Source organism: Notamacropus eugenii, chromosome 7 (assembly GCF_028372415.1).
Source record: "Notamacropus eugenii isolate mMacEug1 chromosome 7, mMacEug1.pri_v2, whole genome shotgun sequence".
NCBI classification, from domain to species: Eukaryota; Metazoa; Chordata; class Mammalia; order Diprotodontia; family Macropodidae; genus Notamacropus; species Notamacropus eugenii.
The window spans coordinates 116,482,845-116,507,381 of NC_092878.1; the positions used below are offsets into that span (position 1 = coordinate 116,482,845).

At 34.5% G+C, this 24,537-nt stretch overlaps 1 protein-coding gene across 37 annotated transcripts in view; it reads right to left on the reverse strand.

Annotated features, from left to right (window-relative positions):
• ANK2 (ankyrin 2) overlaps positions 1-24,537 on the reverse strand; it is a 763,693-nt gene that overhangs the window by 106,083 nt on the left and 633,073 nt on the right. For all 37 annotated transcript variants that reach the window (XM_072624644.1, XM_072624649.1, XM_072624647.1 and 34 more), the window contains 5 exons: positions 21,086-21,184; positions 20,292-20,390; positions 13,679-13,876; positions 7,262-7,360; positions 6,950-7,048 (listed from right to left, as the gene is read on the reverse strand). In XM_072624644.1, the coding sequence (XP_072480745.1) occupies positions 6,950-7,048; positions 7,262-7,360; positions 13,679-13,876; positions 20,292-20,390; positions 21,086-21,184 (594 nt within the window). The remainder of the gene's footprint in view (positions 1-6,949; positions 7,049-7,261; positions 7,361-13,678; positions 13,877-20,291; positions 20,391-21,085; positions 21,185-24,537) is intronic.

Genomic DNA, 24,537 nt, shown 5'->3' on the forward strand with positions numbered 1-24,537 from the left:
CAATACTTAGATGGAAGATGGTGGAAGTCAGAAGCCATAAGTAGTACCCTGTGATTATCAGCCTTGCCCATTCTGGGCATAAAAGTCTGAGAATGAACATAGTACCCTAGTTCACTCTTGGGGAAGCAAAGTGGTACAATGCACTGTTTCTGTAGTCAGAGTCCTGAGTTCAAACCCCACTTATGATGCTGACGGTGTGACTTCAGGCAACTCACTTAATCTCCCTGTGCCTCAGAGACCTCTCAGTTGTAAAATAATCATGTGGCCATAGTTTTAGAGTTAGAAGGAACAGTAAAGTCTCCTGAATCCAACCCTGTCATTTTATAGATGGGGACATTGCAGACCAGAGAGGTTAAACAACTTGCCCAGAATCACACAATTCTAAGGCAGTATTTGATCTCAGGGCTTCCTGACTCTTAACTGTGGTACTCCATTCTCCATGCCACCTGAGTACCCTCTGAGGTTCTTTCTAGCCCTATAGCTATGACCCTATAATGTTGATCTCCTGACCCAATATATTCTGTGTCACTATTAGCTGTATTCACATCTCTTCACTCTTTCTATCTACATGTAGCTAGATGGTGCCATAGGGCCTGGAGTCAGGGAGACTTGAGTTTAAATCCAACCTCAAACATTTACTAGCTCTGTGACCCTGAGCAAATCACTTAACCTTATTTGCCTCAGTTTCCTCATCTGTAAAATGAGCTAGAGAAAGAAATGGCAAACTACTCCAGTATCCTTGCCAAGGAAACCCCAAATGAGGTCACAAAGAGTCAAAAATGACCGAAAAATGACTGAACACAGAAGCACCTACTTATGTGCCAGGCACTGAGCTAAAAAGACAATTCTTGCCCTCAAGAAACTTACTATCCAATAGGAAGGAAAACATCTAAAGAAATATATGCAAAGCAAGCTATCTGTGAGATGATTAGGAAAAAATGAAAAGAGGGAAAGCACTAAAATTAAGAGATTATGGAGAATGTGTCCAGTAAAAGATGGGATTTCAGTTGAGACTCAGAAGAAATTCTGCTTGGTTTTAACTTCAAGAACATCATGCCCCTGTGCCAGGCACCATTACTCTCTCTCCCAATGCCTCTTTGGCTTTCTTTTGTATATTATTTTCCCCATTAGATTGTAAGCTCCTTAAGGGAAGGCAGTGTCTTCCTTCTTCTTGTGTGTATCCTCAGTGACTGGCACTGTGTGTTAATAAAATAACTCACATTTATACATTTCTTTAAGGCTTACAGAGCACTTTTCTCACAAGAACCTGGGGAGGTAGTGTAGAGAAAAACGATTTATTATATTGTTTAAGACAAAATTACTACACTGTTTAAATCCAACCTTATCTGATAAAAGGTTGTCCAAGCCAAGAATGGCCCCGACCCCCTTAACTCTCTAGGAAAGCTGAAGATGTCTCAAAGGTATTTGGGACTCCCCCAGGTCCTGGATTTACTCAAAGCATTCTTGTTTCGGATCACTCACACCTAGGACTTAAGAAGGGGCCACCCTAGCTTGTGTGTCAGCTTCACACAGATTTTCTTGAACTTTTATAGTTATTCATAATCTATATCTCAATCTACCTTCTTTGCAAGTTGCCCTCAACTGAGTGCATGCGGTTCATGTGCGGCCACCCTTGTTGAACCCTATATAATATAAACCTTCCTGGGGGTTGGGGAAAAGGAAGAAGAGCCACACTTCTTTCTGGTTCACTTTCCTCTACCAAATGACCAGATTAAAATTTCTTTCAAAAACTATTTCATATTTTGGAATTTGTTCTCATGAATGACAGTTGAATATAAATAGAAGGTATCCCAAAAGGTTTATTAGCTTAAAAATACTTTGGGGATATGCTGTATAAATTTAAATTTCTCTTAAATTTCTGAACACACATCACTTAACCCACCAGAACGTCAGTTTTCTAGTCAGTAAAATGGGAACAATAAAACTTGCACCTACTACTTCACAAAAATGTCATAAAACACTTCCTAAAACTTAAAGTGCTCTATAAATAAGAACTCTTATTACTTGATATTATTAATATTTTAAATTAAATGATTCCTCCAAAGTAAACACAACTTGTAAGCATCAGAGATCACAAATTCAGGATATATATTGCCTCCTCAGGTTAAAACAGAACCTCAGAATCTAACTGTAAGTTGTATTAGATTTAACATGACTGATTGAATGAAATCATTACTTTTGAAAGTATTCGTGATTATGTACACCTCTACATTAATGTCCTATCCCAGTGTAAAATGCAATCATTCACTATGGTAGAGGTCTCTTTGGCTCTGACATTTAATCTGAAACAAATAGGGATTCATTCCCAAAGTCATATGCAATTAGCATTGGAATAAGAAAGAAAATATCTTTTACTGATTTTCATTTAAACGTTTCCGTGTTAATCTCCCTTTCTGGAAATGGCTGGGCAGATTAGGAGATTTTTCTTTAAATTACATCAGGACCAAGTCAGAAACATAAGGCCCACGCAGCTTTAGATTTTAAATAGGATGATGTCACCTATAATAATGATGACCACTTTTTAGTTCAGATTTTTCAGTGTGGTTCTGAAATTTCATGGAAAATTCTTCATTTGTGGAAAAGTCATTTTACCTATTTAGTTAAATGATTTTAATTGTTTTTAATATTTTAGGTGTTTTAGTGTTTATTACACTGTGGTGGGAGCTCCTTTAGTATGTTTGGTTCTCAGTTTTAAAAAAAGTCTCACAATTCATTATGTAATCTCTACTACTATGTCATATTTAACCAATATTCAATTCTATATCTCTGTCTCTGAGTTATCTGGGTGGGAGGGAGGGAGAGGGGGTTTCTAGGCGAGTTTTTTTTCCAGTTGTCCTATAATTACAGGTTTGAACCTGGACATATGTATGTATGTATGTGTATCTATATGCATATATTTGCATACATACACTTATATATGAATGTATGTAAATGCATACTTATACATATAAACCTGATTCTGCCTCATCCTCATTTGGCGGGATGCTATAACTAACTCGACTGAGACTCCAATAAGACCAAAAAGATTTTTCAAAATAACAAGATGTCAGGAAAAAAATGCAAAATCTGAATTCCTTCTTTTGAATAACTCTAGGCATTTCACAGAAAAGACAAGAAGCAGAAATACATTAACCCTTCAGAGAATCTGAAGATGCTAGAATGAGTATCCATGTATACCTCCCTGAAGAGATATTATTCCATTTGGCACAGCAAGAATGACTCAGTTCATTTGAGAAGATTCAACGTGACATTAACATTTTATTTTTTCCTTCTAATCAAATATTTATTTGAGCAGGTTAGGCTCAGGGACACAGAAACTGTTATTTAATGTTATTTTTAATCACCCTTCTCCATAACCAAGTGCACAACTAAGTGCATTTCTGAGTATTTTTTTTTATAAATGTAAGGTGACCTACTTTGTTCCTAGGTCCTTTAACTCAACACAATAAAAGTCACTCTCAAAGTCGCTAGTCACATGAAGTAGGAGGCATGTTAAGTGAAGGTCATGAGTTCCCCCAAAACACTGCAAAAGTAGCTATTGTGTGGCTAAGTCAATAAAATGAATATAATAATGACTTAAGGAGGGAACAACTGAGAATTAGCATAAGAACTTTCCAGTGACCTGCACCGTAGAATTTTAAGGATGCTTAAGAAGTAATAGAGTTGAATCCTAATTAAAAGTCCATTTTCCCCTAAAAACTTTTCCAAATAATCAAGTAAAGGAATAAGACATCTCTGAGTTGGTGATTACCACATTTTTTCCCTAGCGAAAAGCCATCAATGAAACGGAGCGTCAAAGCATTTTACAGATTAAAGACATTGTTCTTTGAGTCCATAATATTCATTGCTTCAAGTTGCTGAGCACTGATATTCAATTGTACATCTGTGTCTCTGAGTTAGCTGGGAGGGAGAGAGAGGAGGGTGTTGCTAAATTGTTTTGTTTTTTTTTTCCCAGTTGGTCTACAAGTATAGGTTTATACTTGGGCATATGTGTTTATGTATGTGTATGTGTATATACACGTATATAAATGCACACACGTATAGGCACATATATAGTCATACACATATGTACTCATATGAGTACACATATACACATTCTTGTTATTACTTGTTATTATTAATATTTTAAATTAAATGATTCCCCTAAAGCAAACACAGCTTGTAAGCATCAGAGCTCACAAGTTCAGTATCCATACTGCCTCCTCAAGTTAAGATAGAACCTCAGAATTTGTCTATAAGCTGTATTAGATTTAACATGACTGACTGAATGAAATCATTATTTTTAATTATGTACACCTCTACATTAATGTCCTATCCCACTGTAAAATGCAATCATTCACTATAGTAGATGTCTCTTTGATCTTGACATTTCCATTGAAATATTTTAGATAGAGCGATAGATCAATAGACAGATATGTATATGTATATATATATATACAGATATTCATACACATATATACACATTATATATATAATATATATACATACACACATTCGTCAGTGTTCATAGAAGTGTTTATATCTATGTGTGTTTCTGCTTCTTCTAATAAGATATGTGAAGAAACTGATTTACAAGAACTGCAGGAGTTAATTACACGCTGAATGTGGAATGCAAAAAACTTTAAGTGGGTGAATTTATTTATTTGGTCTCATATAGCTGGGGCTCGAGAGTGCTCATATGGGAACTTTCACAAAACAGTATACAAATAAATATGTTTTGAGTGAAAAGCTACATAAAAGCCTCCTAATTTGTTTCCCTCCATCAAGTCTCACCACTCCAACCCATCCTCCACACTGCAGCCAAAGAAATTTTCCTTAAATCTGACGATGAACTCCTCTACCCAACCGATGTCAGGGCCTTCATATTGCTTCTCGCATGGTGGTTCTCCAGCTTTTTGGTCAAGGGATCTCTATATTCTGTCAAAAATTATTAAGGATCCCAAAAAAGCTTTATTTTTTTTATTGGTTATATTTGATGATAGTTACTATATCAAAAATTGAAATATTTTAATATTATCATGAAAATAGCTTCATCCTAATGGATTCCCTCAAAATACTTTGGAGATTCCTCATGGTCACTGGACCATAATTTGAGGAGTATTGCTCTATAATAGAGTAAAATAAAAAGAAAATAAAATGGAGTAAAAACTCCTCTGTTCAGTTTTTAAAGCCTTATACAAATGGGTTTTGTATTTCTGTATTTCCAGTCTCACTTAAGTTCACTCTCCTTCCTGCACTCCAGATTACAATCAAGCCAGAGTTATTTTTTTCTGTTCCACACAGACATTAATCCACCTCTCATTTCTGTGCCTTTCCACTGGTGATTCCCCACTCCTGGAAAGCTTGCCACTCCTTCATGGAGTCCTCTTTCTTTAAAATGCGATTTAGATAACATTCTCTATATCAGGCCTTTCCTAATCCCCCCAAATATGGGTACCCTGTCAAACAGCCTTAAACTTGGTACAGATTTGTCTTTATTCCTTTTATATGCATGATATATACATACATATATGTACATGTATACATGTGTGTCTGTATGTATATATAGAGGAGGGAAACAGATACAGACAGACAGAAAGAGATGTGTGGGGGGGAAGAGAGGTTGTTCAGTTGTTCAGCCATGTCAGACTCTCTTGTGATCCTGTACAGCACCGCAAGCTAATATTGCCCATGAGGTTTTCTTGGCAAGGATATTGGAGTGGTCTGCCATTTCCTTCACCAGTGGATTAAGAGAAACAAAGGTTAAATGACTTGCCTAAGTCACACAGATAGGAAGTATCTCAGACCAGATCTGAACTCAGATCTTCCTGACCACAGGTCCAGCACTCTATCTACTGAGACACCTAGCTGCCTCAACATGTAAGTGTGTGTGTATCTATATATGTATATGTATGTCTCTCTATATGTACATATATGATATATACACACATATTAATGTGTGTGTGCTTGGGACTTAGTAAGAGTTTAATCAATACTTGATTGATCAAAATATTCACAATGCTAGTTAAATTATTCAGGTGGTAATATATTTTTTTCTATTTGACTACTCTGAATTGTTATGCTTAACTAGTTGTTTTGAATATGACTTTTATACAACAATTTTAAAAAATGATTGAGGTTAAGGGGCAGCATGACATAGCCCATGCAGTGTCAGAATGGCAGCCAAGCAAGTTAGGTTTGAATCTTTCCTCTTAACACTGTGTGATCCTGGAAAATACATGTTAGGTCCCACAACCCCAAGGTAACTCTTTAAAATTAGAATTTGATTTTTAAAAAAGATGAAAATTTATGAGGATCAAGGCATATGTGTAAGACACATTGGAGGGGGAAATGTATACTCTCTATATCTTAGGGTTCCTAGGAGGTTCACAAGAGGTTCACAATATACTTTGTAAAGCACATTGAAAATCTTAAAATATTCTTTAAATACCAGTGATTATTGTCAGTTGTCTTCTATATACTTCACCTTCTTGCCCAGACTTAATGTATCACTGCTTCCCTGAGGATGTCTATAAGATGATTCCTAGTGTGACAAGGCCCACTAAAAATCAAAAGGAGGCATTCTAGGCTTCTAGAATGTATTGTGGTAAAGGGAAAAGGGCCTTGAAACAACACAGAATGTGCCACAGCACTCTCCCACTTGGATCTATTTCAACTAGTTACTCTACCCCAGAATTTAATGTTATTTCATCCATTATGTATCTCCTTTAGGGCTAGAGCATTGAGGAACCTCCTAGCTAATGAAACTTATTGGAATGAAAGTAGATAATTTGCAAATATTAATATTTATAAACCCATGCTAGAAATGCAAAAATGAAAAAAATCTCTTCAAACTGTCCAGCAGTAATGAAGAAGTAAGTGCCATATGACTGAACTATTTATCCCATTATGATTGGGGGCGGGGAAGGGACCTCTCCAAGAATTTTACCTTGGTTTTTGCATTGACATTTGCTCCTTGTTTCAGAAGAAAGTTGACCATTTTTACATTTCCATAGTGGCAGGCCACAATCAAAGGAGTATAACCAAGCTATAAACAGCAAAGAAAGAAAATGTAGTATGAGTACTCTGAATGTTTGACAAGACTTAAAAGTCAAAATATTTCTAGAGCAGGTGGCAGAAATAAAAGAGGAAAGTTATCATCAGTTGTTAGAGGAGAATAGAGGTCAAATATAACTTTTCTTTAACTCTCCAAACTGAAAATGGGATCCTGTAATATGTCCCATTATCAACTTTGCTTTACCTTAGTCTGAGCATCCTTGTTGGCACCATGCTTAGTAAGGATTTCAGCAACATTCACTTTATCCTCTTGAGCTGCAAGATGCAAGGATGTCAGTCCACTCTAGAGACAAAAGAAAATTAGAAATATTAAGCAAGATAGGGGGTTTGGTTTCTCAAACTTAATGCCTTGGAATATAAAGCTGTGGAACTGTTATAGTAATATGCTTGAAAAATCGCATAAGGAGAGGTTGCCTGCCCATCAGTTGGGGAATGGCTGAACAAATTGTGATATATGTTTCTGATGTAATACTACTGTGCTATAGGAAATGACAAGCAGGATGTTTCAGAAAAACCTGGAAGGATTTTCATGAACTGATGCAGAGTGAAGAAGAAGAACCAGAACATTGTACATAGTAACAGCAATATTGTATCATGATCAGCTGTGAATGACTTCGCTATTCTAAGCATTGTAGATCCAAGAAAACTCCAAAGGATTTAGGATACAAAATGCTATCCATCTCCAGAGAAAGAATTCATGGAGTCTGAATGCAGACTAAAGTACACTTTTTAAAAAAAAACTTTATTATTCTTTTGTCTGCATTTTCTTTTGAAACATGGCTAATGTGGAAATGTTTTTCATAACTGCAATGTATAATCTATATTGAATTGCTTGCCTTTTCAAGGAGAAGGGAGAGGAAGGAGGGAGAGAATTTGGAAATAAATATTTTTGAAAATGAATGTTAAAAAATTTTGTTTACATTTGTGAGGAAAATAGCAAAATAAAATAAAAGAATCTTATAAACAGCATCCCTCCACTAGCAAGCTGAATGTCTTGATTAGCAAAAAGCAACACTTTTAACAAACATTATGCATTTTTTGCATGTGCGATTTATGGTATCATTGTGAAGTTTTAAAATAGCTCTTTCAATGAAGCTATTAAACAGTCCTCATCTCAAATCCATCTGGATCTCACTTTATCTATTTATTCATTTAAATAATTAAGAAACAAAACCTGGCTTACATTTTTTATAACTATAGGAATAATTAATAAAATAGACATATCAACATCAATGATCAAACACAACGGCAGGAAATTAGTTTAAAACAATATGTACACATGCAATAATTGGAACTTGTAATGGACAAGACTTTCTAAGTCAGTGATATCAAATTAAAATTAAAATGGGGACCATTAATCTGTACAGAAAGATTCCCATGGGCTGCATACTAATTTAATTTTAAAATATGATGTTATCTATGTTTCATTGTATGTTTATTTATTTTGCTAAATATTTTCTAATGACATTTGGCTTGGGCTGCACTCAGGAATTTAGTATATGTTGTGACCTAGGCATGTTTGACAATTATGTTCTAAATAATTGAAGGGATTATCTGTTGGTGCAAGAAAGGAAATAAACATATATTAAATAGACTCAGTACTCTATCCACTGTGCCAACTAGTGGCCTGGAAGAATAACTACATAGATGAAATCATGGGTCCTTGAAATGATGATGAGGATCATTGAGTGTCTAAGAGAATAACTATTTTAATAGTATTTCTGACAAGTGCCTTTAGATCCTGCTCTATTTCGATTTTGTTTAACCTTTTTATCTTTGAAAACAGTACCAGTCTAAGAGTGGTTTGAAATTCATTACATCCATCGGACTTCTGTTGGTGAAATAAATTCACATGTTCCTAGTACAGCAAAAAAAAGAGAAAAGTATAAAGGTCCCTCCTCTCCCTCAATTACAACTGATTTTTGAGTGGAACTGGGAAAGTTTGGAACTGATTTTATTTCATAGGTTTGTTAAGATGGTGATTTATACGAGAATGGATACAAAATGAGCCTTGAAAAGTGCTGCTTGATGCTGATGGTTTCTCATTTGTAAAGTATGATATTTTAGTTGATTCAGAGAAAAAAATATATTTATCTCTCCAAAAGGGAGTTCATATTCTGTCAACATATTTCATTGAACTTTTTATCTAAAGTATTTTACCATTATTTTATTATGATTCCAAAAGAACATAAAACAATCCTTGACTTATCTTTATTGCATAAATATTCACATACTAAATATTTCCCCCATTCAATATTTTAAGTAGTTGTAATTTAGCTACACATATATCACAACCTTGGCTGAGGTGTACAGTATCTAATACCAAAACTACTCCTCAAGAAAACATCTCATTCCTCCATGATTCAGAATCTGATTTTTTTAATTGCCAAGTTCCATGACATGTATATCAAAAAACCTAGAAAGATGTATGTTGACATGAATGATGCATGTAAAAGAAATGTATAGCAGATTAGAGGAAATAGACAATTAGCCCCATGGTTGCTTTTTTCCACTTAACAAAATACCATTTTCAGAAAGCTTATCATGAAATGGCTAGAATTCTTTTCCAGAATATTTTCCTCAAATTAAAACATTCATTCAACAAACATTTTTGAGGACCTCTACATGCAAAACACTGAGCAAGGACACCTTGGAAGAAATAAAGATGAATAAGGCATGTTCGCTACCCTAGAGTAATCTATAATCTTAGAAACAATACAACAAGTACAGAAATAACTATAATGCAATAATAAATGTTTATTAAGTGCCTAAAATACACAAAACATTATGCTATTTATGTTTGAGATAAAAGGTGAAGCTCAAATACTCTGTCTTCAATGGGTCTACAATCTAGCAGGAAGATAAAACACTAATACAGCTTGCTATGTTACTAAAGATTATATAATAAATGCATAAAATATTGTAAATCATATATCTATGTAATGTCTGAGAAAGATGGTCTACATAGACTGAGGGATCTATTAGGGCTCCATAGGGGTGGTACCATTTGAGTCAACAATGAAAAGGGTGAGTAGATTATAAACAAGCTATTAGTACCTCCAAACTGGAAAAAAATAAAAAAGGAAAATATATTAGATTATTATCATTTACCGTAGGGGCAGCTAGGTGGCACAGTGGATAGAGTACCAAGCCTGAAGTCAAGAAGACTCCTCTTCCTGAATTAAAATCTGACCTAAGACACTAACTTAACCCTGTTTGTCTCAGTTTCTTCATCTATGAAAAGAGTTGGGCAAGGAAAGAGCATACCATTCCAGTACCTCTGCCAAGAAAACCCCAATAGGGTCATGAAAAGTCAGATATGACTGAAAATGACTGAACATTTCCTATAGAAGTTCAACTGAAGTAAAATAATAATAGCAATAAGAAAGGCAAAAGAATCCAGACCCTTCCATACAAAGAACAGTTGATCTCTCCAAAATAGAAAACTATGCAAGACATTTAGAAAAACTAATTTTATATATAAGCCTACATTATATTATGAAACACAGGAAGTTATGAGTAGGATGGAGAAGGGAAGAATTGAAAAAAGAAAACAAGCCTGCAGAAAATTTGGCATGAGACTCAACAAGCCAAATCATCCCAGAAACACTTACAGATGAAGCAAGAACAAGAATAACAAATAGCTGAAAACCAGCACAGAGCTGCCAGTTTTCTATTATGATCAACTCATGTCACTGGTAACAATGCAGAGGCTACATTCAGACTCTAATACCTCAGTTCCTGTTGTGCTATATAAGGAGACAGAATTAGTACCAGAGAAAATAAAATTAAGAAGAACAGTTCCAACAGATAAAGTGCAAACAGAAAAAAAATCTATTTTTGAACATATTTTTGAATCATATGTTTTGAACCCAATGAACAACTTAATTTTGAAAGATTTGAGGTGTCAATTTTTAAGCTACCTGAAAAAGAGGAAGAAGATGGTAGATGATTAGAAGAAATAATCGTAGGCATTACCCAAAAAAGGCAATTAACATGATTTCATCAGCCAAGCCATGTTAGCTTCTTCATCTTTGTGAGATTTTTATGAGAATGATCTACATACATGCGGAGGGTAGCCTTGACAAAAATATGATAAAGAATCTGGAAGGTTTTAGCAGATGACTTTCTATAGTATATTTCTTAGCAGTCATATAACTTATAGAAATACGTGAAAATTACAGAATAATTATAATTATTTTTAGTTAATTTTTTCATTTCATTCAGAAGAACAAAATGAAGCCTTAAAAGATCCACAAGTTGTCTTTCAAGATTAAAGTAAAATATAGAAGAATTTGAAATTTACAGTATACAAATTCAAAAAAGAATTTGAAATATGCAACCATAAAGGAAACTTTATTCATCAATCTTCTAATTATTACTTGAAGAGAGGGATAAAATAGGGAGAAGTATGTTAAGCAAAAGAATTTACATATACTTGTATATATGAGAGCTCCGAGAATGTCTAGTACAAAGTTCAAATGGAAGGATTCCCTTTAGATGGTAAATTCCTTCAGATACTTTCATTTGTAAATGATGTAGTGGTATTTACATCAAGATTCAGAATATTATTGAGTTTCTTCAATAAGAACCCTAGGTACTATAAAGAGAACAGTCTAACAGTCCTTATAGGCAAATCCTACATAGGAAGAAAATCTGTTATTCAGACAATGGCACCTAACTGAATGGGCAGTCATTCCATCGATATCTATATTTAGATAGACACTGCTGATGGAGAAAAATTGGGGCCCAGAATTGACATGAAGAAAGAGAGGGTATAAGGTTGTATTTGGTAATTCTATAGGGCTTATGATGATCCTGAGCTGCTTCCTGTTACAAGTATTGACCTTTATAATTGCAATGTCCTGGTGATGTTGTATCAGCAAAACATGGACCACCATTACCTCCCAAGCCTTGAAATCATAGGAAACCCACAGAGCGACAGAGAAAACCACAGCGGGAGTAAGTAGGATGTAGTATTATCAATAAAAACTTACATACAAGAAGTGGCATAAAAATATAACTTAACCATGTGAAGTCAAGAAAAATGTACAAAAGAAAGAAGGGAACGAAGAAGAAAGGAGAATAGATGAATTTATTAAGTGCCTATCATGTGCTAGGCAATGTGCTGTGTTTCACAAATTTATCTCTTTGACTCTCAAAACAGACCTGGGAGGGAGCAGTTATTAGTATCCCCATTTTACAGTTAAGGAGATTAAGGCAGACCAGAGTGACTGTTAATTTCTTTATCTGGAGAAAAAAGGCATAAGACATAGGCTGATGCGTGGCTTAGCTGGTAGAACGTTGGACTTGGAGTCAGTAGCACCTGAATTCATTTCCTTCCTCAGACACTTATTAGATGGGTAATGATGGAAAAATTACTTAACTCCTCTGAGAGTCAGTTGATTGGCTTCCTACGTTCCTTCCAGTCTTAAAGCAATGATCCTATGATTCTTCAAGACCTAATCCTACGAAACTATGAGAATTGTACAAGATGAGAAGACAAGCATGGATGGTTAGCCTATGCCTTGGAAGAAGGACTTTGCAAAGTACTACCATCAGAATATTTCTCACTCAGTGACTAACCTTGCGATGAGTCTCTCAACGTTTAGCTAAGGTCCACTGCTAGATCTGAACAGAATGATTTTTCAAATTGTTAAAGTGTAATAGAACTTTCCCTCTGTTGGATTTCTCTCTAAGATTACCTCCCACTTAGAGTATATATATTTCATATTCTTATAGTGGTTTGCATATCATCTTCCCTGCCACAATGCTAGTTCCTTGAGGACAAGAGCTGTGTTTTTGCTTTTACTTGTATCTTGTGCTTGGTTACAGAGTAAGCTCTGAACATATGCCTTCACCTCCATGTGGGCTTCTTATAGTCTTCTGTTAAAGTGCTCTGAACTCATATGAACTATTTTGACTATTTCATGCAGTTTAAAACTGTATCAACTGTCTAAAATATACAAAGAAAATCAGAAATTGAACAATATATGTACGCATGAAAATGAATATATATATGTATACATATACGTCATATGTAAGTAAAACTATATATATATACACAGCTGTATTTGCATATGTGTGTCTATGTATATGTGTGCATATGTGTATACATGTTATCTATTTTTATTGCTGCTTGTCCTTCCTTCTCTAAAAGGAACATGACATCAAGAAGGTGATGTCGTGACATACAAGTGAGCTGGATTTAAGTGAGGCAGGGCTGTGCAAAGTCACCAGCCTCACTTTCTCCTCCAGAGCCATCTGAGGCCAGTGGCAAGATACAGATCAGGAGATAACATGTGTACACATATATATATACTGATATACATATCAATATACATGTAAACACATATGTACATACCTATGCAGGCAAAATAGGTGACATACAAACACATAAATTTGTACATATCTATGTATGCCACATGGACAGAATATATACACATATAAATATATAATACATATAAATATGATCATGCAGTATATAGGTACCATGAGTATATATAATTTATATATAGATTGTTTATTACATATACATATTTATATCTATCCTTTTACTGGAAGCCTCCTTTTTTTTTATACAATGACAAGAACAAATTACCTTAGTTGACATGTGGATGTTGGATCCTTTATCCAGGAGCAGGGTTACCATGTCAGTATGGCCTTCCTGAGAGGCCAGATGAAGTGGAGTGACCCCTTGCTTTGTCACAATGTTGGTCTCTGCTCCATAGTTCAGCAATGTGGTAGCTATCTGCATCTGATTCTTCTTAGCAGCAATATGCAACGGAGTGTAGCCATTCTAGAGGGGAAAAGCAATATGTGGTTAGCCTTTCTGTAAATATGCCTGATTTGACCTCTCTTAAGATCAAAGATCTTGACCTGCTTGGAACTTCAGAAATCTCTGGTCCGGTACTTTTATTTTATAGAGGAAGACATCAAAGCCCAGAAAGGTTACACAGTTTGCCCAGTAACATACAGCTGCCAAGTTATAGAACATGGTTTTAAGCTTGGATCTTTTAATTCTAAATTTTTCTAACATATCACATCTTTACATTCATAAAATTCAAAAGTGAAAGAGATCTTATAAACCACAGAATCCAATCAATCATTCCAAGGAGGAGTTCTTTCTATAATCTTCCTAAGAAATAACCCAACCAGCCTCCTGATTAACTACTTCCTATAATGGGGATATCACTACTTACTGGGAGAGCCATTTCACTCTTTGAAAATTGTCAGAAAGAGATATTTTCTGCCTTTGTTTAGTTAGAATCTGTCTCCTTATAACTTCTACTTATTAGTACTAACTTTTCCCTCTGAAGCAATACAAATAAAGTCAGTTTTCTAGTCTATATCAACAGCCCTTTTAGTATTTAAATACATTGATCATGCATACTTTTCATTTTAATTTGTTTTCTTAGGAAACACCAGTTTCCCTAAGGGTTCCTTTTTATGACAGGCCCCTCAACATTCTGATTTCTGAGCAGAGCTAAACCCAATACTCTAGATATGATCTGATGAGTGAAAAAAACAGCAGGCTTATTATTATTTATCATCAACTATAAACCATGCTTATATCAATATTGGCCCACATTTCTAGAGCATTTTTCAAATATAAAATGTTTTTCTCAAGAAATTTTGCCTTGGATAGTACAAATATTATTTCCAGATGAGTGAACAGAAGTTTCAAGTGGTAAATTGACTTGCTCAAACTCAAATAATTAGTGACTGCTCCTATATTAGAATATGAAGCTTTTAGGTCCTAGTTTAACTAAAACTACCAGGTTTTTTGTTGTTAAGGATAAGTATATATGTATATATACATATATATACACATAAGCATATATGTGTATATATATATACAAATACACACGTATATGAAATACAATACAAGACTATCACATAAGTAAAAAGAGTGATATAGTCGATCTATTTTTAAAAATTATTTAGTACACTCATAAAGGAAGTAGTGATCAATGAGTTGATGGCTTCATAATGAACTAGAAAATTACTAGATAGATGGATTGAGGGAAGGGGTTCCATAAAGAGATGTAGACAAAGATTTTAATACTCCGATCTTCTATAATTATGTAGCTTTTTGTACCAACATAAGAAATATATAGATTTTATCATGTGAAAATATTTAACAGCATCACTTAGGTTATTTTAGAAGTATCACAGAGAATGAGAACTAGTTGGATAAATGGACTGAAAGAATAATGATTCATCACTTTCCATAGTTGCTGTGGTCCACTCTTTGTTGAAGGGCTGTTTTGCTTACTGCATAATGGCATGGAGAGTTTCTAGTGGAGTGTTTCTAAGATCTGTCCTTGATTTTCTATTGTTTAACAATGTCATAAATGACTTGGACAGAGAAAATATAGCAGGATGATCAAATCTGTAGATGATGCAAAGCTTAGAGGGATAGCTAACACACTGGATGACAAAAAGAGAATATGAGAAGATTCTGATATGAAATTTAAGAGAAATAAACTTAAAGGACTTTTAAAAAATCACCATGAAAGTAAAAGTTCAGAGTGGCTTGATAAGATGAGAGTTCAAGCAAACTGACCTGAAAATATTAATGAATTGCAAGATGAGAATGAGGCAATATTATGATAAAGAGCAATCAGAAAATCTAAAGCTCCACCTTAGGCTGAATTAAGAAAGGAAGCATCTGCAGAATGAGGGAGGTTCATAATCCCACCGTATTCTGCCATTATCAAACTACTTCTAGAGCATCATATTCAATTCTGGATATACAACATTTGGGGGAGGACACTAACTGGATTCGGGGCAGAGAAAAAGAAACTAGCAAAGTAAAAAGACTGGAGACTCTACCATAAGAAGTTTAGTTGAAGGAAACAGTCACGTTTATCTCAAAAGAAAACTTTGAGGCATATAATAGTTAATTTCAATTATGTGAAGAGTTTTTTCCATGCGACACTATAACAGTCCCTCTTGAACCAGCAGGTCAGAACAATGGTTAGAAGTTACAGAGGAGGCAAACTATAGTTCAACATAAGGAGAATTTTTTTCCTAAAAATCAGTTGTCCAAAAGCTAAATAGTCTAAAGCAACGAGGAATTAGCCACTGATTGGGTACATTATAAAAGGGATTACTCCTAGGCAGCTGGGAAGTCTAGTGGTTAGAGGGTTGAAGGGCAACACAGAAGGTTACCTTGTCATGAGGCAGAGATAAGCTCAAATCTTGCCTCTGATGCTAGCTTATGACCCTGGACAATTCATTTAACTTTTCTCTGCCTCAGTTTTCTTATCTTTAATATGGGAGCATAAGCATGCCCACTTTAAACAGTTGTTGAGAGCATCAGATGAGATAATAAATACCTATAAAAGTTCCTTGTGAAACTTTAAGGTGCTGTATGAGTTAGCTATTTTTATAATTATTAAGATTATAATTTCATTGAATTGCTTCTAAGCTCCCTTCCAACATTAAGACATTTTAAGTCTGTGAACAATATAACACAGTCATTTTCCTGAAGGATCATCCCCCATAGGAACTTGCATGGTTGGTGTTTTTCACATAATTGATGTACGATAATTATTTGCTGATTTTTTAACTATTTGCCTAGTTGATGGCCTTGGAACACTGGAAAATTTCCTAAATAAAAACCATAATCACTCACAAGAGCTTGACATATCTTTCCACATATTAAAAATTAAGAGAATGAAAAATATCTGTCATCCAGACTATAATGTATATAGTTTCATGGTGGGTCTATAGGTCCAGCCCATTAGCGCATATATCTCTGAAAGATGCTGCAGATGGATAGGGAACTGAGGTGAGAACTGAATGAGAATGCAGAGAATGCGCTGAATTTCCCTTGAAAGATTATGTAGTGTTTTCAATGATTCCAAGATTTTTCTCTGAAACAAAAACTCCACAATGTTGACATCAATATTCTTCTGCTGATATGATCTGGCCACAAATCATGAAATATCACATCTTCAAGGATTTATTATTGTAGAGAACAACATTCAATGGAGAGATGCACAGTGGGCATCATTTGGCCACAACATATTCTAAATGATGAATCACAAGTTAGGCAGAATCACAAGGCAGAATAAGGGAGATCATCAAAGAGCAGGGGCATGGTCAGAAAAATTTGATTCTTCATGAAGTTAAAATAAGGGGTAAAAAGGTGGACAGCTTGGCATCAGAATCTACATAATGTGTGAAGTGGACCTTTGATTGATAATTTATGGGACCATGTAGAAGAGAACCCCAAAGGATGAGAGAAGAATGGATGGGTTGTGATCTCTACCCAGCCTACATCAATGAGACCACATATCTATTAAAACAACAAGAATGATCAGATTGGAAAAATAATAATTTAAAAGATCAGTTGGCAATTATTTTTAATTAGAGAAAAATTGTCACTTATATAGTCATTCATTTATCTAACAAATATTTATTGGAGGTGTGCCACTGCGATGGATTAAAAACTAACTAAAAAGTCCCTCGTTGCAAGGATGTTAATGTCCAGAAGATATAAAATAATGATATAAGAAAAAAGTGTGTATGTGTGTATGTGTATGTGTATGTAACTACAACACAAAATGGAACATAAATGGCAGAGCTGTTTACTGAAAAGGATACGGACTAGGTATCAAGCTCTACAGCAGGGGCAGGGAACCTGTGGCCTTGAGGTCACATGTGGCCCTCTAGGTCCTCAAGTGCAGCCCTTTGACTGAATCCAAACTTTACAAAACAAATTCTTCTATTGAGGAGATTTGTTATAGAGTCTACCCTAACTTTTGGTTTTGAGAAACCACTGCTGTCTGTAATCATTAAATAAAGTGCAAGATTCAGGTATGAGATTTAATAAAGTGGCTAAGGACAGAGTTGTCGTTGGAGATGAATCATGTTCACCTGTAGGATGAACTAGATAGACCTACGGTCTCTTCCAACAATGGGATTTTGATAATTCTGAGATCTATTTTTCATCATTTATAAAATCATCAAGGAAAGGTGGCCTCTATGGTATATATTTATTTTACAGTGCATAAAAATGAAAAGTAGTGACCATGGATGAGAGGCTAAAGTTTAGCTAAAGATCTCATTACGTATGAGAAGAAAATCTAATTGACTTTTAAATACTGATAATAGATTTTTGTCATAGCTAAATCTAATTTCAAGTTACTTCCTCAGGATCAAATGGAAAATACTCTCTCTGCTTGGCATTCAAGGACCCCTCCATAACCTAGCCCCCTTATATCATTCCATTTTTTCTTATATTTTATTTCCTGACATGTACTTTTCAATCCAGTGAGTGGGCCACTCCATGAACAATACACTCAATCTCTCAGCTCTGAGCATTTTTTTTGTTTGGAATGCTCTCCCTCAACTCTGCCTACTGACTTCCTTGGCTTCCTTTAAATTCCAGCTAAAATCTTCTATTTTACAGGAGGTCTTTCCCAATTCTTCTTAATTCTAGTGCCTTCCTCTGTTATTTCATATATATATATATACATATATATGTATATACATATAGCCTGTATATATCTTCTTTTGTGTGTTTATGTATGTATGTGCATATATATAATATATATACATATTGTCTCCCTCATTATATTGTAAGTCCTTTGAGGGAAAGAATTGTCTTTTGCCCCTTTTTGTATCTCCAGCACTTATCATAGAGCCCAACATATAGTAAGAACTTAAAAAATGTTTATTGATTTAGAGAAAATTCAAAAGCAAATATTTTAAAACATAAAGATTTTTTGAAGAGAAATACATCTCTAAGTAACTTATATAAAGTAATTTCATTTTTAATAAAATGTTATTTTCAGGGATGTATTTGGACTTTCACCTCATTTATTTTGTTTTGTGAAGATTCTGTCCTTCATAGGAAATGTTAGCTAATACTATACATTATATTTTCCTTCCTATAGTCAAACTATAGCATGTGAAAGTTAGAAGAAACCTTAGGGATCAGTTATGATCTCATTTTACAAATGTGGAGGAGACCAAAGCTCAGAAAGATGAAGCAATTTGCAAGAATTGCCAAGATCAGATGATTAAATCGGGGTCTAAGGGGTATAGGAAAGGATGAATCAAGGATGGTTCCAAAGTTTCAAGCCTATGTAGATGGGAGAAAAGTAGTGTCATTAATAAAAATAGGAATATGGGGAAGAAAAGCAGCTTTTGGAGTGGAAAGACATTATATGTGTCACTGGAAATAGCCTTTAAGGACTTTGAAATATAGGTCTAGACCTTAGAAAAGAGGTCAGCCCTCTAGACAGAGCTTTGAAAGTCATCTGCTTACAGATGATAGCGGAAGCCATGACAAAATCATTACGAGAGTATAGACAGAAGATGGCATAGAGTTTAAAATAAAATCTTGGGATAAGCCTAAATTTATCAGGAACAGGTAACTTACCCTCAGCTTTTCCCTTAACTTTTAAATTAAAAAAAAAAACCAATTCAATTTTGCAGGGAAATCACTATCTTAAGGCTTAACTAAATCTCTATTTTAGTAGTTTGTACCATGCATGTACAGACAAATCTCACTCTGGTCAGGGAAACTTATTCCTCTTCAAATTCAAAAGATAATCTATTCTTAAGGGATTATCTGGGATCAGGCAACCAGCAAGTAAATTTGAGGCTATGGGTGGCCTCATGGTGAGTGCAAAAGGCACTATGGCTTTTTATTAAGTGTTTTTTAATTTTTAATTTATTTATTTTTATTAAGTTATTTGGTTATTTATTATTGAGTTTCAATTTAATGTATTTTGCATACAAGTTCTCAAATTAGGGTTATGATCCCTAGTAGAATGTAAGATCCTTGAAGAAAGGGATTTATTTTTGTCTTTGCATCTTTTAACACCAGAACGGTGCCCATAATCAATGATGTTAAATTGAATTAAATCATAATCATTCAATATCTTAAGTTAGGGTAAAGGAAATGTCTCATCAATGACAGCTCTGTATTTTTCAATATTTGCTAAATGTCTTTCAGATTTTAAACTTTTAAAAGTTAAGATCTGAAGGAAAAAATAAGAATACAGGGAAAAAAAGAATACGTTCAAACATTTTAACTAGACCTACACCGAGTTTCATTATGTTGTATATGCTTAAAACCCTCATTCCTTCTGATCACAATTCAACCCAATGTCTCTGGATCAATTTATGTGACCTACAGAGTAGACCCACTGACACTGTTAGGGCATGGTTAGCTACAGTAGACATCTCACCTTGGCAGTGGCATGAGGAGATGCACCTTTCTCCAGTAACAGCAGCGCCACCTTCTGGTTGTCATAATGAGCAGCAACATGGAGTGGGGTGAGGCCATTCTGTGAAGGGTGTTTTTAAGTTTGAGCATTAAAAAAATAGTTGTTAGCTGACTGAAGCTGCCAGGAGTTATTAAGAAAAATAAAATTGATACTGATTAAGTCCATGTTAATAGATTAACCAAAGGACACGGTGAGCTAAAGAGAAGAACAATGAACAATTATAGACATTTTGTATTAGAAACTTCATCTGAAACCAAAAATAGCTGCAATGAAGCACACTGTACCTTGCTGAGAAGCAACTAAAGAAACCAGCAGATGTTATTTTTTTTTATTATAAACCAAAGAATAAAAATGTGAAGCTGGAACCACCATGGATTCTTGCAGCCTTGGCAAGATAGGAATTCTTCCTCTATTGTCAGTCTATCTTACAATGTTTGTCTGTTCTCAATTTGTTTGATTTAAAAAAAAAATAACTTGAAGGGTCTACAATAAAAAGTCCATAACACCAGTATGAATTGTCAAAGTGAATGAACAGATGGAGACCCTGCTGTATGGACAGATACTATAAATTGGCTTCTCTGTCTCAATGTGGAGAGACAGAAATGAGTCTTCATCATTATATCCTTCATCATAGCTTTTCTTCTACAATTTAATCTGCTGCATTTTTGTAGCGTAAATGACCTTTAATCACAGGATAGTCACAAGACCTATAGACTTCTAATTCTTCCAACATATCTCACGCCAAACAGTTTTACCTTGCCAGCAGAATCCGGGGAAGCACGACGTTGAAAGAGCAGTTTTGCTACATCCAGGCTTCCATATTTTGCAGCTACATGCAGTGGTGTAAATCCCTTCTGAAAAGGTGAAAAAGAGTGAGGGGAAAAAAGAAATAGAATTGTTACTTCAACGACACCTAGAACAAGTCATTTTAAAAAAATTAACCTGGCCCAAAAGAAGAATGTAAAATGTATTTAGGAAAAGACAGGTAAACATGATTTCCATTACCAATAAACAAGAATGATGAACAAGAAGAAAAAAAAGTTTATCATTGCAAAATAAAGATCAACTTGGATTTGAAAGAGAAATACATGTTTAGAAAAAAATTAAGAAAACTAAATTTTGACTTGATGTTTGTATACATGTAATCCAAATTATTTATTTTATTTCCCATGATCCTCTCAAACCAATATTAGTGCCAGAATTTGACATGTATTAAGGGTCTACTATGTGCAAAGCATGGGATATAAATAAGAATAATATGTAGTATTTATATAGCACTTTGTGGTTTGCAAAACACTTTATACATATTATCTCATTCTGACCCTCACAACCCTGAAAGGAAGTTGCTGATGTTATCCCCGTTTTACAAATGTGGAAACTGAGGCTGAAAGATTGAATGACTTGCCCAGAGTCAGCAGAACCTTCTTGAGAAGAAGTATATTAAAAAGAAAGAGAAGTCATATCTTGCCATAGCTAGTAAGTACATAAAGGAGGATTTTAACTCAAGTCTACCTATATATGCGTAATTAGTACAGATGAAAGAAAACTGTACTTATGTTTTTCCTCACTCATAAATCCAAAAGGATTGCTTTCATGGTTGCATAGCCTCATTCCTTTTCTCTTTTATAGCCACCATTTCTTTACTTTTTTCACTTGGGATTTCTCTACTCAAGGTTTTCTATTTTTAGAATCAAGGACAGGGAATAGTTTAATTATTTATCATTCTGCTGATTTATATTTTCAGGGGACATAACTAGTGAAGTGGTTGGCAGAAAAACATGACAAAAATATCCAGCATCAGCAACATCCCTCCATCCTGGCTGGTTGGTTTTCCCCTTTTCCAGAAGAACAGTAGTATGTTTAAAAGCTGATTCCTTCATCATACATTCAATTTCTGTCAAAATACTAGGTAAAGGCCAGTCTGTTAAACATAGTGATATCTTGAAAGGACTTTTTAAGCCAACTTTCAACTGAATGGTAACTAGCCTTCATTAAACACATGTTTATGCATATACACATACCATGTTTTTATGTTTCTAATCAATAGCTGCCCACTGTAATGAGCATCACATTGCAAGGTAGCCTAAGGTAATAACTGCTTCACAAAAACTGAAAGCATCCTTCTGGAATTGTAATGAACTAGTCTCAAGACAATCCAATGGCCATACCAATCAAACTACCAAAGAATTATTTTGTAGAGCCAGAAAAAAATAATAACAAAATTCATCTCAAAGGGCAAAAAGTCGAGAACATTCAGAGGAATCAATGAAAAAAAAAACATGAAGACACTGACCTAGCAGTACTAGATTTCAAACTATATTACAAAGTAGAAATCATGAAAACAATCTAGTGCTGGCTAAGAAAGAAAGTGGTAGATCAGGTACACAATACAGAATAATAAATGACCATAGTAATCTAGTTTTAATAAACCCAAAAGTTTTTGGGGTAAGAATTCACCATTTGACAAAAAGTATTGGTAAAATTGGAAAGAAGGTTGACAGAAAATAGGCATAGACCAACATTTCATTCTATGTACCAAGATAAGGTCAAAATAGATAAGTGATTAAGATATAAAGGATGGTATCATAAGTAAATTAGGGGAGAATGGAAAAATAATCATTGGATCTATGGATAAGGGTAGAGTTAATGACCAAAGGAGAGACAGAGAGGATTATGGGAAGTAAAATAAATAATTTGGATTACATGATATTTAAAAGTGTTTGCACAAACAAAACAAATTCCACCAGAATTAGAAAGAAAACAGGAAACCAAGGGGAGAAATTTACAGCAAATTTCTCTGATAAAAGTTTCATTTCTAAATATGTAGGGAACTGAGAAAATTTTGTAAAAAATAAGAGCCATTCCCCAATTGATAAATGGTCAAAGGATATAAACAGGCAGTTTTCAGAAGAAGAAATCAAAGACCAGTCACATGAAAAAATGTTCTAAATCAGTACTGATTAGAGAAATGCAAATTAAAACAACTCTGAGTTACCACCTCACACCTACCAGACTGGCTAACGTAACAGAAAAAGAAAACGACAAATGTTGGAGGGGATCTGGGGGGGGAGGGGGGGACGCCAGTGCATTACTGGTAGAGTTGTGAATTAATCCACCCATGCTAGAGAACAATTTGAAACTATTCCCAAAGACCTATAAAAGTAGATAAATCTTTGATTCAGCAATACAACAACTAGGTCTGTATCTCAAAGAGATCAGAAAAAAAGGAAAAGGGATCTACTTATACAAATTAATTATAGTAACTCTTTTAGTAGAGGCAAAGAATTGAAAATCGAGGGGATTCCCCTCAATAGGGAACAAGTTGTGGTATATTATTTTGATGGAATACTATTGTGCTATAAAGAGAATGGTTTCAGAAGAACTTGGGAAGACATATATGGACTCGGGAAAAGTGAAACAAGCAGAACCAGAAGAACATTGTACATAGTAACAGAAATATTGTAAAAAGTTCACTGTGAAAGACATCTCCTCTGATCAAGATAATGATCTAAAAGTACTCTGAAAACTTTACATTGCAACTAGTATTATGCTAGAATTCCAAACTTTAAAAATGCACAAATTAGAGAATTAATTGGTTTATATAACCTGAAACCATAAATTTAAGGAATTTTTACTGTAGAATTTCTCATGTTTTTAAAAAGCAACATCTATTGCAGAACTGTATAGGTTACCTTGACTTGAATGCTGTAAATATCCAGATGAAGGGGAAAAATGAGATCTAATTTCTTGAAAGGGGAATTATAAAGACAAGATCTGAGAAAGAGTATACAGTCAGGATGGTAAACTGCTAGGTGAGATTACAATGTGTTTCACATAATGTTCTACTGGTAAAATAAAATATAGCATGTAATAGGGATATATATACACATACATATATATAAAATATTAATCTTTAATCACTAAGGCTACAATTAGTATACTAGGTAAGGTTATATTTGAGGTACTTGGATGGTGGGGACAGAGCAAGGGAACACATTTCCAATTTCATAATAGAAATTAATAGAGCACTCTAGGATTGACTTTATAGAAATAGGTCGTCTTGCTAACTTTATTGAAACAATACATAATGTGCCTTTTTGCTGCTTTGGAGCTGGGACTTTTAGTATATCTATGACAGAATCTGAGCAGTGATGACATGTCCTATAGATGTGGCTTCCCTAGCACCTGTCTCTTCTTTCAGAACTGA